The 19,333-nt window shown below is 46.0% G+C and overlaps 1 protein-coding gene across 2 annotated transcripts in view; it reads left to right on the top strand.

Moving 5' to 3' along the window:
* srbd1 (S1 RNA binding domain 1) overlaps positions 1-19,333 on the top strand; it is a 104,804-nt gene that overhangs the window by 39,896 nt on the left and 45,575 nt on the right. For both annotated transcript variants that reach the window (XM_084142198.1, XM_084142199.1), the window contains exons 15-16: positions 11,723-11,814; positions 15,213-15,295. In XM_084142198.1, coding sequence (XP_083998324.1) covers positions 11,723-11,814; positions 15,213-15,295 — 175 coding nt within the window. The remainder of the gene's footprint in view (positions 1-11,722; positions 11,815-15,212; positions 15,296-19,333) is intronic.

The following is a 19,333-nucleotide window of genomic DNA, read 5'->3' as shown; positions in this document are numbered from 1 at the left end:
ACAGATTTGCCATGCGTTCCCGACTGAAGGCTATGCCTTGGGATTGGGCTACACACAATCCACAGCTAGGCCCCAAAAAATTATATGCTATATTGATCCTCTGTGGCTACATTATAGGCTTACTCCTGGTGTAGAATTATATCATTTTAGTGAATCTCACTCTAGTTATGTGAGAGATTCAGGTGCACTTCTCTCTCAACACAGCAACGGCCACTCGTTGGTCTCTAGCCTACAATGTTGAGCAAACCATAAGCCTGGGTCGGCCCAACATGAGTCAATTCTTATAATATCAGGCACGTTTTCACAGTATGTTTTTTAAGGGGCAGGAGAATTATAGAGGAGGCAACTCAAATTAACACTGATCGCTTTTGTTGGAAATTTTACATTGCAAACAGTGAAAATGATTCTTCATGCCAGGAGAGGTACCAGATCCGGACAAATAGGTTACGGAACGAAACAGTCCAAAACTGAGAGGTGCCAGCTCAAATTAAGCACTGGGTAAGTCTGCGATAGAGAATCTGTGTAACTGGACATGCACATGGAGGAGATGGGCATCATGGCGTGGCCGGTGGGTGTCCATGTGAAGGACGAGCTCAGCTGACATTAATCAGCGGACATTAATCCCATCAGAGCAGAGTTGTAGCTCTCTGGGTAGTGGTCATGATACAGAGTGCTTGGTTCCCTTGACCGCTTGGCACCATGTCCCCCTCACTGCCCCCCTGTCACTCTGTCACTCCTAAAGGCAGACGTGAACAGAGATGACCTCCCCCAACCCCAATCCCCCTCCACCCAGTATCAGAGACCCCAAGGCCCATCCCCAATGCCACCGGCTAGCCAGTCTTTCCAGATCAGTTTCATTCTGCACTGGGTAGAAGGCTATGATATGGACTAATGGATGGACCAAGACTCTCTCTTTGTCTATATCTGTCGGTCTGTCTGTCCATCCAGTCTGGGGTTGTATTGGTGTTTTGCTGTGGCAAGGCACTGCTGCTCAGTGGTTTGTGTTCAGAGGTTTTGAGTGACACTTCCTTAAGAAAGAGAGAGATATGTGATATGTAACAGAGATTATTGATTTCAAGCAGGTGTAGAATGTTTGGTGAGTTCACCTTAAATGCCAAACCTATGACAGTGTTAGTTGGAGATTTTATTGTCCTCACCTATCTAAGCCTGTGAGCCTCAGCCCAGGTCCTAAGCTCCATGTATAGCCAAGTATCTGCTGTCCAGGAACCAGTAGCGTAGAGAGAGACGAGTAGTGATGAGTCCTGTCAGTGAGTGGCTCTGTAACAAGCAGCTTCTCCCCACAGTCCCTGTACTGTCAGAGTGTATAAGGCCTGATGTCCCTGCCTGCCTCACCGCAGTACTACTAGTGGTGGTGAGGCTCTGTCCTTGGTCGTACTCTGCTCTGTCTTCAGGTAATCACTGCTCTTGGATCCCACCCTGCTCCTGGTGGAATGAGATCACTGCTGGCTGAGGGGGGTTTGGCCCATGATGATGTGGCCTGGGCCCTGGAGGGAGCCAGCCAGGCAGGCAGGGATCCTGGCTAGGGTGATTAGGATCCTGGATAATTACAGAGAAAAGCCAGGAGCCTAGAGGCTCACTGAAGGTTAGCCACATGAATCACAAAGGACAGACTGACGGACACGGGGTCTGGACTGTGGTACGGACTGGGGCGCTCTTCCTACTTCCACTGTCCGCTCCTTTACCCAGCAGCGCCTCAGGAACACGTCCTCGTGTCCTCTCCTGCTGTCACTGAGTGTCCCTTGTTGGCTCACTTCTCAAGAGCTCTGTATTAAGGACTGTTACATCGTCTCTCCTATACACATCCACATACAGTATACTGCAGATTTTAATCAACTTGAACGTCTTATCCGACATATATTTATGCCTGACACTCGTATGGTACATTAGCGGTATATTTCTTGTCAACCATAACACATACGTAATCAGAATCTTATAGTTGTTCTTAACGAGTTAGCTTTTGACACTACTCGGTGTACATTTTCCCTAATTTACGCAAAGATATGCTGATGTCATGGGCTATAATGCAGTCTGCGCTGATGGATGGTAGCTTTTTGTGAGAATGAAGCGAGGTTCTTTGTCGCCACGAACTCAAAGCGTCAAATCCCCACAGACGTGTATGTGTTCATTTCCATGTGTACGTCTCTCAGCGACTCAGAGTGGCTGGAGCCAATCTCCAGCAATAACACTTTTACTGCGCTGCACATTTCATGCTTCATTTGGCTCTGCGGGGCCGTTTGAAGGGACTTTATGGCCATTGGACATTAGAGAAAGAAAGAAAGAAACATCAAAACATGGAAACCTCAATGCCACATCTGAATGCATGCAATGGCAGTCACTCGCCTTAAATTGGCCCAAGGAATCAGTTGTGTGTATATCTATGAGAAGGACTTATTTTAAGTGGCCTCAAGCTCCATTTTAAGATTGAGATGGAATAGAAACCAAGAATGGAAACCAAGATGCACAATAAAGTCTATATGAGTAATTGCACATTTTACCAGATGATACAGAACATGAGACAAGAGCCCAGACATTTGAGAAATATCCCCCCTCTCAAAATGTACACAAGTCATAATGGAGGCTTGCTATGAACAGTTTGTGCCCAGGCTGACCAGTAGATAGATATGGTTTGAATGGGAGCGTGGGGGCTGTGGGTACTCACAGGTGGCCAACAACGTGCCACCCTGCTGCCCCACTGGTGGCCAAGCATAGCAATCTCTCTCCCCTTAGGGCGCCAACGCTCTCTACTCGGCCGTGTGTGTGTGTGTGTGTGTGTGTGTGTGTGTGTGTGTGTGTGTGTCTGCGTGTGTGACGAGCGTCTGCCACCAGATTGATGTGAGTGGCTGTGAGACTTTGCTCTTTTCAGACGTGCTCTGCGGTGGCAGCTGGAGTGTGGCGTTGACGGGGCCCCACGCTGACTGGGCGCTTCCTGCCTCCTAGCACCAAGTGTGAGACTGACGGCCCCTGACACCTGCCATTTGGACCCTTTTCTGGGTGAAAAATGTCATCATTTTCCGACAGGGCCGGTATCTGATCATCAATCCTCCGGCCACAGTCCCCCGGGTCAGGCTTTGCAGCTGACTGAACAATGGGGCAAAGCTGTTTGAGGTGTGTGTGTGTGTCTGTGTCTGTGTGTGTGTGTGTGTGTGTGTGTGTGTGTGTGTGTGTGTGTGTGTGTGTGTTTGTGTAAAGCGTGGCAGAATACATCCATTCACACAAAAATGCATCACTTTCACTGAAAACCTTAAAAGAAGCTCTAAGGAGAGCAATCCATTTCCCTTTTTGTAATCACCCCTTTACAACCTCATCAGTTTAATGAAGTTGAGTTGAATTATAATCAGTCTATTCAAATCAGTATAGGAGGCTGTATGGCCTTTCTCTTCCTGGATCGGCTGATTGGAACCATGTGGCAGGGCAGTCAGGGAATTGGATGTAGATGTTGGACAAAGCCTTGAGATGATCATTATTTGAGTGATTGCACTGATGGTATTGTTGAAGATGTTGAGACCATGGTATTTTGTATTTAGTGATCGCTGATTGGTGATGTCACAGAGGATTGTTCCAATGATATCAGAGGTCCTAAAGTAGTACAATAGACCCAGTCGGTATTAGATAGAAAGTCGCAACCCTGCCCGCCTGTGGGGAAAACAAGCTGTAGTTACCTAGGTTACCCCATTGGCTCGCAGCAAAAACTGTCTAAAGATTACTTTTCAACATTGCCTGCTCCCTAGCGTTCTCACAACTTAGAAAAACGTAATATTGTAGGGCAGCGTTTCCCAAACTCGGTCCTGGGTACCCCAAGGGGTGCACTTTTTGTTTTTTGCCATAGCACTACACAGCTGATTCAAATAATCTAAGCTTGATGATTAGTTGATTAAATGAATCGGCTGTGTAGTGCTAGGGCAAAAACCAAAATGTGCACCCATTGGGGTACCCAGGACCGAGTTTGGGAAACCCAGTTGAAGGGCTTCCCTCATGCCCTTTTTCATGACGATGCTAGCAGCCACTTGAGTGTGTGAGTGCTAGCTAGCTACCGACCTGAACATTAAGCTAGCCAAGACCAACAACACAAACAAACAGACTATACAGCTACAAGTAGTGAGTGTATTTACAAACGGACTGTACTAAAGAAGTTTAATGTCTTAACTGTGATGAAATGTTATCCACACACACAGCTACATGTAGCCTACTTGGACACCGCGTCCTCACATTTTCCAAACTCACACACCGAATAGCCTGAAGCCACAGGGCTCTTCTCGCAGGCTCTATATCCCTACGTGGGAGCATTGCAAACCGTAGGTCGGGATTTTTGACCTGGCTACATGTACATTGAACAACAAAGCAGCTTTTCGGCATGTTTTGTTATTTCTGTATAACAAAAAATCTATGACGAAGTTGCTTCTTTTACAATGTGGGTCAATAGGAAAGAATGTTGGTTTTCCCCAATTTGTGGCCGTGGTTGAGAGGAATTCCTTATTATTACGTGATTACCGACTGGGACTATAATATTCTCTGATCTGTAAGTGGTGATGACACAAAGGAGAATATTCTGTACTGTAATGTGTTTTTTGTCAATAGGGATCTCACAAAGGTGAATAATCTTTCTGTAAATTGTGATGTCACAAAGTAGAACACAATATTTGTAACCTGTGATGTCATTGAGGAGATTGTTTGCCAGGGTCATAATGGAGAGACACACATTTACAGTTGTGGGGTTTAATGGAGAGACATATTCAGTTCAATGAGTTGTGGGGTTTAATGGAGAGACATATTCAGTTCAATGAGTTGTGGGGTTTAATGGAGAGATATATTCAGTTCAATGAGTTATGGGGTTTTAATTGGAGAAAGTATAGTCATTTCTATCTTGTTCATGACCCACTCTTTTATCAGTGCAACCCCATCTTAAACTTTGTGGTGCCTAATAGACTCAAAGGCCAAAAGCAGACTGAGTTTCATTTTGTTTGGGGATTTGCTGATTCCTGTCTCTGTTTCACAGTTTTCTGTATCATGTCACCATGGGGATGATATCGTCCTTGCTCCTCGCTAACAGATCTGATGAGCTGATGCTGAATTTTAATTAAGGAGTGGTTTGAGGGAGGGGTCTAGGGGGGTGAAGTATCAAAGCTTGTATCCGTCTCTCCCAATGTCAGTCATGACTGGCCGTCAGGGGCAGTGGCATGGAGGGGGTGTGAGAAAGGAAGAGGGCTACAGTAAGACAGGGGATCGGAGGGGGCTTGGCTGTGACTTTGCCCCAGGACAGGAACCAGGGACAATGGTCTGAGTAAGTGAGTGACAACCCTGAAGGGCCACCAAGTCATCCTTTTCACTCAGTGGCATCCGTTGACTTTGTGCTTGTAATGTGGCAGTGTGTGTGTTAGTGTCCACTTAGGCCAGAGCGCAGGGCACAGACAACCTTCTGCTGGCTGCCACGGCGATGCCCGCGCCATGACGATGGTCTGGGTGCCGTGGAGACAAGAGGTCTAGGCTGTATCTATGACAGGGCTGCTACCAGCTGCCCCGGCGGCACTGCTAATTAATTCAGACATGATAGGGGCTAGCCTCTCTCCCTGTCTCTCTCTCTCTCTCCCTTTCCTCTGTCTATCCCTTTCTTATATGACTGTAGAGGTTTTTTGGGGGGCACTTTCCCCTGGGACAGACAATAGCTGTACAGACTCTCTTTCAACTGACCCAGAGCATCCCACTGTGTCACATATCACTTAATGAGGAAGAGAGAGAGTGTGTGTGTGTGTTTGTATGTGTTTATTTGTTGCTTGGCCTATTTTCTTGTCTCTGTGGTTGCTGCCTCACTGACGTAGAGGGAGACCCATGGCCTTGTCAGTGGATGGATGTCCTTCCTCGGCTCAGCGCTGCCTGTATTTGTCAGAGATCATTAGGCCTTGTTCTAAGAGACTGGTGTTGGCCTGCTATCAAACCATCAACACTGAAAGACTATTCCCCTTCACTGGTCACCTCTGGAACCTGCTCTACTGTGTGTGTGTGTGCGTGTGTGTGTGCCTGCGTGCGCGAGATAGTACATGAACTTGTGTATATTTATATTGTGTGTTTGTCAGAGGTGTCGGTCCAGATGGGCCTGTGTCTGAGGAGCTGCCTCCAGGCTCTGGAGTGGTGAGAGAGGGAGCGAGGGAGGGAGGGAGAGAATCAAATCAAATCAAGCTTTATTTATACAGCACATTTCAGACATGGAATGCAACGCAATGTGCTTTACAGGAAAAAACTAATAAAAAACGATGAAAATAAAAGCTGAAATATTTAAATATTTACTACACAACAAACATAAGATAACAAACAAAAGAATGACACAAACTGAACGACTAAAAAGCACCCTGAGGAAAAGCAAAGCTAAAAAGATGTGTTTTAAGATCTCTTAAATATGTCCACAGTTTCGTCTCCCCTCAGGTTCTCTGGCAGGCTATTCCAGAGGCTGAGGGCATAATAATGAAAGGCTGCCACTCCATGCCTCTTGGTCCTAGGCTTTGGGATAGTTAAAAGGCCAGTGACCTGAGAGACCTACTGGGTACGTAACTTAAAAGCAAGAAAGAGAGAGAGAGAGAGATGGGAGAACAGAACAACCATCCTGTTGCTTCACTCTCATCAGCATGTGCGTATGCCCGTGTGTGTCAGTTTGGCTTGTTGCCAGGGTCCTCCTATATCCATACAGGACATGATCTTATATCTGTCTGTGGCCTGCCATTGGTCCCTGCTTCATGCACACTCTTTACTATATATGGTCCTATGCCTGTCTATCTCAATCACAGTGTTTATTGTATCTCTCTCTAGTTTGTCAGCCTCTTTGTCACATCTGTCCCTCTGTATTTCTCTGTTTTTTTGTGTGTGTCTTGTGTCTGTCCTTGTCACTATGGCTATTTGTTTGTTTGTCCCTCTGCCTCTCTGTGTGAGAAGGGTGTGTGTTTGGGTGTGTGCCCTGCGCTGTGGCCTCCTAATCCGTCTGTCTTATTAATGACCAGCTTCCCGGCTCCATCTCCTCTGACCCTGCTGAAGGTCATGTGCCAGCGCTCGTTAGCGCTGTCGCTACGACGACATGTCAGCTGTCAGCAGTGTGTGGGGGGGGGGGCTGATGCAGCCGTAGTCGAAAGGGGGAGGGAGAAAGAGAGAGAGAGGGGACGAGTTCATTTAAAATGTGATTCTTGTCAGAAGACTTCTGCCGGCTGTAGCTAGGAGGATGGTACTAATTGGCAAGGTTGTCGTGGCAGAGGCCCCCATTCTATGGTCTTTTGATGTGGCTGTAGTGAGAAAGGGATCTTAAAAGAGGTTTGGTTGTACCAACAGTGAGTGTGAGAGGGGCAGTCGCTGACCTCGCATCACAAAGGTCAGCTAGATATGGATCCTGAGGAGAGATACTCCCCCATCTGATCTGTCTATCCTAGAGGAAAGGGAAAAGGGCATACCCTAAAGATGGAGGATGGATTAGTGGCATGACTTATGCTAACACCTCTAACCGGACATGGAGGATAATCTGGCAATTGTGAGATGATACAAAAAGCATCATATGATGCAAAATGCATCATACAGAGATGATTTCTATATTTTGAAAGTTGCATATCTTGAAAACTTGATTGCTGACAAGTAAAACATTTTGGGACTATGTCAACAATGAACTAATGAAACAAATACCAAAAGATAGTTTTTGGGTGGAGTTTTCCTTTAATGTTTTCAATTCCCCCACCATTGCTCAGTCATTAGCCTACAATAGATGTGTACACTCAGTAGTAGTAGTAGTAGTTCTATCATCCTCATTTCAACAGCGAATTTAACATGTTGAAAATAATTAACATTGAAATATTACTGTGGCTAGGTTTGACTCTGAGCTAGAGGCCTTCCAAAATGGACCTGGGGCTTTCCCATCCGGACCCGATATACATAAATAAAAAATGTAAATATAGAGACGCGTTACGAACGGACCCGAGGACAACTAGACCCGTTCCAGACCCGGTCCGATCCAAGTGATGGAAGCAGCAGAGAAGTAAATGTTTAAGCTACTTTATTAACCAGAGCTGATACAGCGCGAGGGAGAGGAGGTAGAGAGAGGTGATGCTCTAGCAGGGGCTGTGCAGTGTGTGTAGGCTACTGTGAGTGTGAGCGAGTGACACGGGAACAGGGAGGAGGGAGGGAGAGACAGCAACCAACCAAGCCAACCTTTCGCTATAGTAGACTAATACAGTATATATGCAAAAGTATGTGGACACCCCTTCAAATGAGTGGATTTGGCTATTTCAGCCACACCTGTTGCTGACAGGTGTATAAAATCGAGCACACAGCCATGCAATCTCCATAGACAAACATTGGCAGTAGAATGGCCTTACCGAAGAGCTCAGTGACTTTCAACGTGGCACCGTCATAGGATGCCACCTTTCCAACAAGTCAGTTCGTCAAATTTCTGCCCTGCTAGTGCTGCCCCGGTCAACTGTAAGTGCTGTTATTGTGAAATGGAAATCTCTAGGAGCAACAACGACTCAGCCGCGAAGTGGTAGTCCACACAAACTCACAGAACGGGACCACTGAGTGCTGAAGCACGTAGCGTGTAAAAAAATGTCTGTCCTCGGTTGCAACACTCACTATCGAGTTCTAAACTGCCTCTGGAAGCAACGTCAGCACAAGAACTGTTCGTCGGGAGCTTCATGAAATGGGTTTCCATGGCCGAGCAGCCGCACACAAGCCTAAGATCACCATGCGCAATGTCAAGTGTCGGCTGGAGTGGTGTAAAGGTCGCTGCCACTGTACTCTGGAGTAGTGGAAACACTCTCTCTGGAGTGATGAATAACGCTTCACCATCTGGCGGTCCGACGGACAAATCTGGGTTTGGCTGATGCCAGGAGAACGCTACCTGCCCCAATGCATAGTTCCAACTGTAAAGTTTGGTGGAGGAGAAATAATGGTCTGGGGCTGTTTTTCATGGTTCGGGCTAGGCCCCTTATTTCTAGTGAAGGGAAATCTTAACGCTACAGCATTCTCGTTGATTCTGTTCTTCCAACTTTGTGGCAACAGTTTGGGGAAGGCCCTTTCCTGTTTCAGCATGACAATGCCCCCATGCACAAAGCGAGGTCCATACAGAAATGGTTTGTCGAGATCGGTGTGGAAGAACTTCACTGGCCTGCACAGAACCATGACCTCAACCCCATCAAACACCTTTGGGATGAATTGGAACGCTGACTGCGAGCCAGGCCTAATCTGAATGGAAGCAAGTCCCCGCAGCAATGTTCCAACATCTAGTGGAAAGCCTTCCCAGAAGAGTGGAGGCTGTTATAGCAGCAAAGGGGGGACCAACTCCATATTAATGCCCATGATTTTGGAATGAGATGTTCAACGAGCAGGTGTCCACATACTTATGGTCATACTTGTGGTCCTCTGTAGCTCAATTGGTAGAGCATGGCACTTGTAACGCCAGGCTAGTGGGTTCGATCCCCGGGACCACCCATATGTAAAACATTTATGCACACATGACTGTAAGTCGCTTTGGATAAAAGCGTCTGCTAAATGGCATATTATATAGTGTAGCTGCCATAGGTTATTTATTATCCGATATGATTACGTAGTACCTGTCTTGACTGCATCAAACCAGGAGAAGCTAGTTAAGTTAGCTAGCTAACTAGCTAGGCTAATTGAGGCTACATACGCTTTCTCATCCTACACAGTTACAAACAACAACTCTGTTGCAGCCTATCCTTCTCCTTTTAACTTTTAATTCCATCATTTTAATTCTATCTTCCATTGATTCTCCTAAATTTTGCCCCAAACGGAGGCTCTATGACTGTAGCCTATTGCCACTTTGATGTCTTATGATTGGCCAACAACAACACACGCGCCACTCGTGAAAAGCAAAGAGCAGTAGCATGAAATATACAATTTCTCTCTCTCTCTCCCTCTACTGCAGGAGTCGCGTTCGGATCTGTATGGGTCCTTCCGGACAAGTCAGTTAAAATTACACATACTCGAAACCCGTGACAATCATATCATATTCCAACCCAGACCTGTGACATTATTTAGAATTCTGGATCCGGACCTGCTTGGGTCCAGGATCAGGTCTCGGGTATTCGGGTACGGGTGGTTCCGTGAAGACTACTCTGAGCTTCACAAGGATGATGTTAATATTATTCCTCATTATTTCCAAATGTTTTGATATTTGTTTAATATGACTGGTGTTTATGGGCCAGACATATCTGAAGTGCTAAGCCTATTCAGTCCCAAGTTCCCAATAAGGATTGAATTATGTATTGTATTATTTATCAGTTGTCACCATCTGCTGTTGAAGCAAACCATAGCGGTACACATACTACTCCCCTAGATGGCAGTAGTGTCACACTACAACTGGGTTCTCTGTTCTGCAGGGTTGTGCATTCACTCACACACTCACACACACACAAAAACTAAGCTTGGAGGTTGAGTCCATTAGTTAAAGATTCATTCTGTCCTTTAGCTCTGCATCACCTTACATTGTCTTAAGTCTGCTGGGGCTCCACCTTTTGGCTTTTGCCCTCACATCAGGTATATTTTTGGAAATAATGGCCATATTTTAAAAGTAACAAGCAACACAGTGGTAAAATTGTTAAGGCATTTGGATGTGCTTGAGTGCTTTACGACCAATTAGTCATAGAATTGAAAAGAATAACTAATAACGTTTTGAATATATGTATGCATGTAGAGTTATATAGTTGAGAACATGCCCTAGGCACGTTAACGTAGATAAAAGAGCAGAAGCATTCGCCCTGCTCTCTAACCCTATTTGCTTGATGAAAAGGTCTGTGATCACCAGAGTTGGAAGAGAACTAGAGATAATTACCATGGTGAAAGGTTAGATCTATTGAGTCGGTGTCTGCGACATAGGGTCACGGACAGAGAAAGGAGAGCTTGTTCCTGAGTGAATTAATTGATTTGTAGATAATGGTGCAGTTGCCGCTAGCCATCTAAGTGGTGCTGAGGATGAGAATCCATCAGTGGAAGGAGGGGCTCTCTGAGTGATGTGATGGTTGTGACAGTAACGTTACATTCACTATTTTTTTTCTTCCACTTAGCCTTCTTATTAACCTTCATCTTATTATTTTTGTACGTCTTTATTAGGCCTATGTGTTTTCTTCTCCACTGTTCTTTTTCCTCCATCTCTTCCCCATTTGCTTACTTTTTTCGTTCTTTGTAGGTAACTTCTCCTAAAAGCTTCCCTAAAAGCTATGTGGATCAGTCTCACAAACGTGATTTTTATGATGTTGTTGATAGTCAAAGAAAAAGAGTGTTGGAGTAAAAGGCAGGAAGGTACAGCAGGGCCTTACAGCAGGGCCTTACGGACTTAACAATCAAGTACTGATGCTTTGTGAGAAGATAATATTTTAGTAGAAAGGAGAGGCAGGAGGAAAATAAAAGAATATTGACACTGATATACTCAAGAACCTTTTGAGAAGATTGTAACTGTACAAGTGGGCTTTGGTATGAGTGCGAGTAGTTCAGCCACTGGTTGACTACTGTTGGGTGATGCTAGCTGCTCCTGTAGACTTCCAGTCATTGCGCTAACGCTAGTTAGCATTGGGTCCAGAAACTACCTTTAACGTCCTTCAAACTGCACGCAGAGACATACAAATGGTGTCCATGAGTTCATCTGACTCTGGGTAAGTAGAAAAATGACTTAATTGCCAAAATGCTGAACTATCCCTTTAACCACATGTTCTCTCTGTCTCAGCATCACCAGCGAGGCAGGGGCATCCATCTACAGTGTGAGCCCAGAGGCAGTGAAGGAGATGCCTGATCTGGACCCGAACCTGAGGAGTGCAGGTGAGAAACACCTCAGTCAATGGGCCTGTCATGCCAAATAGTGTCCACTTGCCAAAATGTGTCCTCCCCCCGCATCACAATGGGATTTGATAAATAGAAAATATATGTTTTATTGTCACAAACACAAGATAGGTGCAGTGAAATGTGTTGTTTTACAGGGTCAGTCAAAGTAGTATGGCGCCCCTGGATCAAATAATGGTTCAGTGCCTTGCTCAAGGGCACATCGACAGACTTTTCACCTTGTCGGCTCTTGCATTCAAACATGCAACCTTTCGGTCTAACCACAAGGCAACCTGCTGCCCTAATTAGCAGTTAGCGTCCGTTGCTAGAACTTGCCAAATCCTGACCGGTCTACATAATGAACCAAAGCGTCCGTTGCTATGTTGGTTGCTTAGCTCTTTGCTGGACTGTCTAGTCTGCTCTTCTGAGCTGTCTGGTCTAGCCTGGCAGCTCTCATCTCTGCTGTCTGGTCTGGCCTGGCAGCTCTCATCGCACCCACTGTCTGTGTGCCTGTAAGGATGAGAGAGCGGAAGTGCACTGCAGAACACAACTGACAGCACTGTAGGCTTGCCTGCCTGCTTATCTGTCTGTCTGTGTGTCTGTCTACCCACTAAACTACTCAGTCATGAAGGGGTCAACCTTGACACAACATATCCTCTATGCTTATGTTGCCCAGGACTTTCTCACACTACTGCATTTGTTTTAAGGTCAATAACTTCAGTTGTAGGTAGCTCTCAAGCACTGACATTAACCTGCAACCATCCCTTAACATCAGTCAACACTGACATGGTGTCCTGTTATTGACAAACTGCTCTGGTCCCTTATCCTAGCAGTCTGACCATCTCTGTAGAACTCATCATGTTGCTGTGAAATCGGACTTCCCTAAGTGTCCAGGCTGTGTGACGGACCACACAAGCTCTCTCCACTCTGCACAATGCGCCATCTCAAACACAGAAAAAACTTGAAGAAACTCTGGAAAAGAATCAAACGCTCTCCAAAACAGGATTTGAGAATTATTCCAGACTTCCTCTATAAAAACAGTAAATCAAGCTGGGGATTTATTCATACATTGTCCTCTGGTCAAGAGCGCTAGCAAGCCCAGGGAGACATATTAACCCCTTAATGAAAGGCATAAGTAATGTAAGTGTTTTATTTTGAATGTGTGTGAAAATGTGTGGGCATTTAGCATGGAGGCAATAGAGTAGAATGGTGAGGAGGACATTGTAGAAAGATTGTTCTGTGGGGATGTGTGTGTCGGGTGGGAGGGGGTGAGTGTGCTTTCAGTATGTGGATGTGCTTGTTAGCAGAGAGTGTGTTTTTGAACAAAGAGGGCCTTAAGGGCTTGTTGTTTTATACCCCACATCCCAATCATAGAACTCTTCCCCCTGCCCTGGCCTGAGAAGGGAGTACTGATGCCCCCTAGTGTCAAAAGGTAATCACAACATCCTTAGATTATCCACTGCCCCTTTAGGAGGATCCTGACCTCAGATATGAGTGGGAGACTGTAGTGGCTAGATTTTGAGCATTTTGTTGAGTGGATAGTTCTGTGGTTCACTATCTAGGCTAGTGGATGCGTTGTGGGTGTGTGTATTTAAATCAGTGACGACATAAAGTGTTTTGTTAGGGATTCAATATGTGATTATGTGTGTGAATATGTAAGTAGACAGCTTGATTGTAGCCTATGCTACATCATACAAGACTATATTTGAAATGACGGTGATGCGGGTGTGTGTTTGAATAACGACGCTGGTGATGAACGTTGGACTGGTGGATGATCTGGTGAAGTGCGTTATGGATGTGTGAGGCTGAGGAGAGTGTAAGATGAGGAGGATGCGGTGGTGTGTTTTGCTAGTTGACTCGCTGGATGTACGTAGTTGAGGTGGGACTGGGACGGAGGAACGTGTGGAATCAATACCTCACTCTCTGCATCTCTCCTTGGAAGCCTGTGGGAAACTGCTGCCTGCAACAATATTTAGACAGGGATGGAGTTTCAGCCCAGACCTTGTACAGCACACACAAAAGCACTTCTCTCCTCCGAGTCCTCTCGCGGTAATAGGAGGGTCATTTGTAAGCAGAGACTAGCGGCGCTCTCTCCAGGACTTATTGAAAAGTTTACTAGCCAAGCTAAAGATTCACCAAGGAGAGGACTCTGGCATGGACTGGATGTTTGGTAGCTCTCCAGTGGGGTAGCGCTGATAAGTTCTCTCTCATAGACTGTCATGGTCAGTTCATTGGCGACTCCACAACTTGTGTAAAATTCTTGGAGTTCTTATTTTGAAATGCCTTTTTGAATGATAGGTCCCTAGCGTGCTCTATTATATCACACGTTGTCATCAAACATACACTGAACTGGTCCCATTCACCAAACTCCGTTATGTTGGCAGATAAACAGATGACGTTCACAACCTCTTGCTGGGGTTTATTTCTCTTTCATTAGAGTTTTATTGGCTTTAAATTGACTTTGGTATTAGCTCTATTTGCATCTATTTTGAGACTCTACTGCTGAGAAAACTCCATTAATGCGATCTCTAAGAGGAATAAGAGCTGTGTGTGTGTGTGTGTGTGTGTGTGTGTGTGTGTGTGTGTGTGTGTGTGTGTGTGTGTGTGTGTGAGTGTGTGAGCTAGTTTGTGTATTTGGATTGGAAATAGTTACTGTCCTCATCTGTTGTAGTGGCTGTGAAATGATGTCATGTGTTTAGTGATGTTTATCATTTTTCTTCTTGTCAGCCACCCTGGAAAAGGGATTTAGCTACATTTAACTCAACTTCAAGTATTACAAACATCATCATTAAACATGCGTGTGTGTGTGTTTGCGCACATTTGTTTGTGTGTGCGTGTTTGTGTTAGCACGGCGGCGTGTGGCGTCTCTCATTTCTCCTGTACTGTTCACTACTTCCAACAAATCTAAACACCTTGTATTGGTGGAGGAATGCGCTACAGGGAGTTTCCACCATATTTATTGTACCAGTCATTTCCTTCCACATGAACAAGTGCACACTTTGGGAGGAAGAAGAGAACCTCAATTGCATCTCCTTGATTCCTCGCATCCTCTCTCCTCGCCCCTCCTCAAAACCCATTTGTTGAGATCCAATGGGTTTTGAGTAGGAGGCGAGGAGAGAGGATGCGAGGAATCAAAGAAATGCAATTGAGATTATCCCCCCCCCCCCCACCCACCCCACCAATCATGAGGAATGGCCTGCCCTTAGGACAGCCCGTAACATTCATGTTTGCATATTTAATAAGTGTAATCAAGTCTGTTAGTATATGGAATATGTAATTTATTGTATTACTTTTCATCGTCCCTCCTGGGATTTTAGAAGACAATTTCTCTGTTTGCATGTATTGGTTAGTCCTAATAGTAATTAATTAGTTTGTGTGTGTGGCTCTTCTTTTCCCAGTGTCCATAGGGAGACGAGTTCAGGACCCGCTGGCTGAGCTGGTGAAGATTGACCCGAAACACATCGGCATTGGAACCTACCAGGTCAGTGATTCCCTATATACACAGTCCTCACACTGTTCTACCTCTCATCTCCTCCTCCCTATATACACAGTCCTCACACTGTTCTACCTCTCATCTCCCCCTCCCTATATACACAGTCCTCACACTGTTCTACCTCTCATCTCCCCCTCCCTATATACACAGTCCTCACACTGTGTTCTACCTCTCATCTCCCCCTCCCTATATACACAGTCCTCACACTGTGTTCTACCTCTCATCTCCCCCTCCCTATATACACAGTCCTCACACTGTGTTCTACCGCTCCCTATATACACAGTCCTCACACTGTGTTCTACCTCTCATCTCCTCCTCCCTATAGTCTCCCCTCATCCTCTGTCTTCCTGCTCCTCCATCCCTCAGTTCTTCACACCTTCCCTCTTTCCTTTTCACTGTCCTCATTCCTCCCTTCATCCCCCGTTCTCTCCCTCCTCTTTGACCCCAGTCTTTTCCATTGCCTGCCCAGAGCAGAGTGTTGGTATTGAGATGAGGTTATTGCCTAGTCCAAACAGAAGTCAGCAGGAGCAGTGAGCTAATCCTATTCCAGCCGGTTTGCTCTCGCCGCCTCGTGTCATGACTAATCCATTTTTCTCCTCAAATTAATTCAATTAGGCCCTCCTGGTAGCATCATATATTGACACAGAGCTGGGACAAGTTTGTCTTTTCTTTAGCCATTGCTCTCTCTGTCCCTCCTTTGCTCTCTCTCTTTATCTCTCTCGCTATCCCTTTCCCTCTCTCTCTCTCTCTCTTTATCTCTCTCGCTATCCCTTTCTCTCTCTCTCTCTATTTCTCTCTCTCTCTCTCTCTCTCTCTCTCGCTATCCCTTTCCTCTCTCTCTCTCTCTCTCTCTCTCTCTCTCTCTCTCTCTCTCTCTCTCTCTCTCTCTCTCTCTCTCTCTCTCTCTCTCGCTCTCTCTCTCTGTTAAAAAACATCAGCTTCAACTCTGGAGGACCTTAAGTGAAAATAAATGCAGATTACTTTACTGAAGAAACAGTTTGTTGCTTCTTGGGAGGCTGGTGAAGGAGAGAAAAAGGCTCTGTGTTTTCCCCGCTGTAGAGCCGTGTTGTTATTAGGAGTTCCTAGGCGATGGAAAACAAACAGAGAATCTGTCTGCACCCTTTATCCAGATAGAAGGGGGGAGAGAGGGGTGAGGGGTGCTGACTGCACCCCTAGAGATGGTCACAGGAAGGTGCTCTCGTTGGAGTTGGACACGAGCTGGAGGCAGCGCAATGCATTCTGGGTGGTGGTCGTTCAGTAGAATAACAGAACCTCAGTGCAGAATGACAATGATAGACAGAGATGTCTGGGTGTATTCAAACAAACTGAAAAAGAATAATAAACCACAGACACACTCGGATATGTCTGTTCCTGCACACACACTTACAAACATAATTTACAAATGTACAAGAAGTTCAAGTGTAAACACTGCCACACACATAGGCATACACACTGGCCCTCGTCCGAGTGCAAGGTCTCCTCCTCAGCCTTTGGTTTCTTTCTCCATTCTAACTGAGAGCAGATGTTCCCTGGGAGAAGAAGACTTAGCCCACGAGCTGTGTCTCCAGGCCAATTCACAGCCCACTGCTCTTAGACACACACACTCACACTCACATCACAGAACAATGCAGCAATGAAATATGGGGCTATCTGAGAGATCAGTGAAGCCTCCCCAAAGTCCTCTCAGCCAGCACTCTACTGTACTCCAGCCCAGTCTGAGTCCCTCTTCTCTCCCCCGCTCTCATTTCCCCTTTCTCCCCTGCTCAACAGACCCAGACGGCTGCGTGGGCTGACCACTCCCGACGGCTAGCCAAGACAGTGCTGGTCAGCCAGCCAGTCCCCCTCCCCCATGGGCCGTGGGTCTGACACGCTGTGCTCCCCCGCCCGGCGCGGGTCACGGTGACGTCCCCCCTCGCGTCTGTCAGCGCGGAGGGTTTATTTACATTGTCACATGATCTGAGAGGGAGAGCGGAACCGGAGCCAGGCGGCTGGGGCTGAGACGTGATGAGTGATGTGGGGACCAGAGATTCAGAGTGGAGGGAGACTGAGACTGGAGGGGGAAGTGTACAGACCTGTAGTGTACAGACCTCAGTTCTGGGTTATTTGATCTCTCAAGCTCAGTGTTTTTTGTTCTTGTCTTGAATTTGTTCTCACAAGGCAGTTTTTGTGTTGTTTCACCAGCTGTGTGGTTCTTTGTTTGGCCTTAGTATTACTGGACGGTCGTGAGACACTGTTGTAATGACTAAAGTGGCAAGTGCTTTTCGGCTAACAGGCTCTGCTGTAAACCGTGACTGTCAATGCTAGGCCTGCAGACTAACTCCCTATATGTGTCGTACACTAACTTAGCTAGCATGGAGTTTATTAGCCCAGAAAGCTAGAGAGCATCCAGCCAAATGAAACAGAAATAAAGTGCACACATAGCGCCTCTTTCACACCCTTGACTGACAGGCCTGATGAGAGCAAGGGAATGAGTGGATGGGAGAAAAAAAAACTGGAGCAATAAAATCTGATTGGAGTTAACCGTAGTCGAGGGTTCCTGCTGAAAAGGTTGTTTTGACTCCAAATACAGTGAGGGAAAAAAGTATTTGATCCCCTGCTGATTTTGTACGTTTGCCCACTGACAAAGAAATGATCAGTCTATAATTTTAATGGTAGGTTATTTGAACAGTGAGAGACAGAATAACAACAACAAAATCCAGAAAAACGCATGTCAAAAATGTTATAAATTGATTTGCATTTTAATGAGGGAAATAAGTATTTGACCCCCTCTCAATCAGAAAGATTTCTGGCTCCCAGGTGTCTTTTATACAGGTAAAAAGTGTGTTAGGGAGTGCTCCTAATCTCAGCTTGTTACCTGTATAAAAGACACCTGTCCACAGAAGCAATCAATCAGTCAGATTCCAAACTCTCCACCATGGCCAAGACCAAAGAGCTCTCCAAGGATGTCAGGGACAAGATTGTGGACCTACACAAGACTGGAATGGGCTACAAGACCATCGTCAAGCAGCTTGGTGAGAAGGTGACAACAGTTGGTGCGATTATTCGCAAATGGAAGAAACACAAAAGAACTGTCAATCTCCCTCGGCCTGGGGCTCCATGCATGATCTCACCTCGTGGAGTTGCAATGATCATGAGATCGGTGAGGAATCAGCCCAGAACTACACGGGAGGATCTTGTCAATGATCTCAAGGCAGCTGGGACCATAGTCACCAAGAAAACAATTGGTAACACACTACGCCGTGAAGGACTGAAATCCTGCAGCGCCCGCAAGGTCCCCCTGCTCAAGAAAGCACAAATACATGCCCGTCTGAAGTTTGCCAATGAACATCTGAATGATTCAGAGGAGAACTGGATGAAAGTGTTGTGGTCAGATGAGACCAAAATTGAGCTCTTTGGCATCAACTCAACTCGCCGTGTTTGGAGGAGGAGGAATGCTGCCTATGACCCCAAGAACACCATCCCCACCGTCAAACATGGAGGTGGAAACATTATGCTTTGGGGGTGTTTTTCTGCTAAGGGGACAGGACAACTTCACCGCATCAAAGGGACGATGGACGGGGCCATGTACCGTCAAATCTTGGGTGAGAAGCTCCTTCCCTCAGCCAGGGCATTGAAAATGGGTCATGGATGGGTATTCCAGCATGACAATGACCCAAAACACACGGCCAAGGCAACAAAGGAGTGGCTCAAGAAGAAGCACATTAAGGTCCTGGAGTGGCCTAGCCAGTCTCCAGACCTTAATCCCATAGAAAATCTGTGGAGGGAGCTGAAGGTTCGAGTTGCCAAACGTCAGCCTCGAATCCTTAATGACTTGGAGAAGATCTGCAAAGAGGAGTGGGACAAAATCCCCCCTGAGATGTGTGCAAACCTGGTGGCCAACTACAAGAAACGTCTGACCTCTGTGATTGCCAACAAGGGTTTTGCCACCAAGTACTTAGTCATGTTTTGCAGAGGGGTCAAAAAAACGTATTTCCCTCATTAAAATGCAAATCAATTTATAACATTTTTTACATGCGTTTTTCTGGA

This window comes from Coregonus lavaretus (genome assembly GCF_964263955.1).
Source record: "Coregonus lavaretus genome assembly, chromosome: 25".
NCBI classification, from domain to species: domain Eukaryota; kingdom Metazoa; phylum Chordata; class Actinopteri; order Salmoniformes; family Salmonidae; genus Coregonus; species Coregonus lavaretus.
This window is presented reverse-complemented; position numbering and strand designations above follow the sequence as displayed.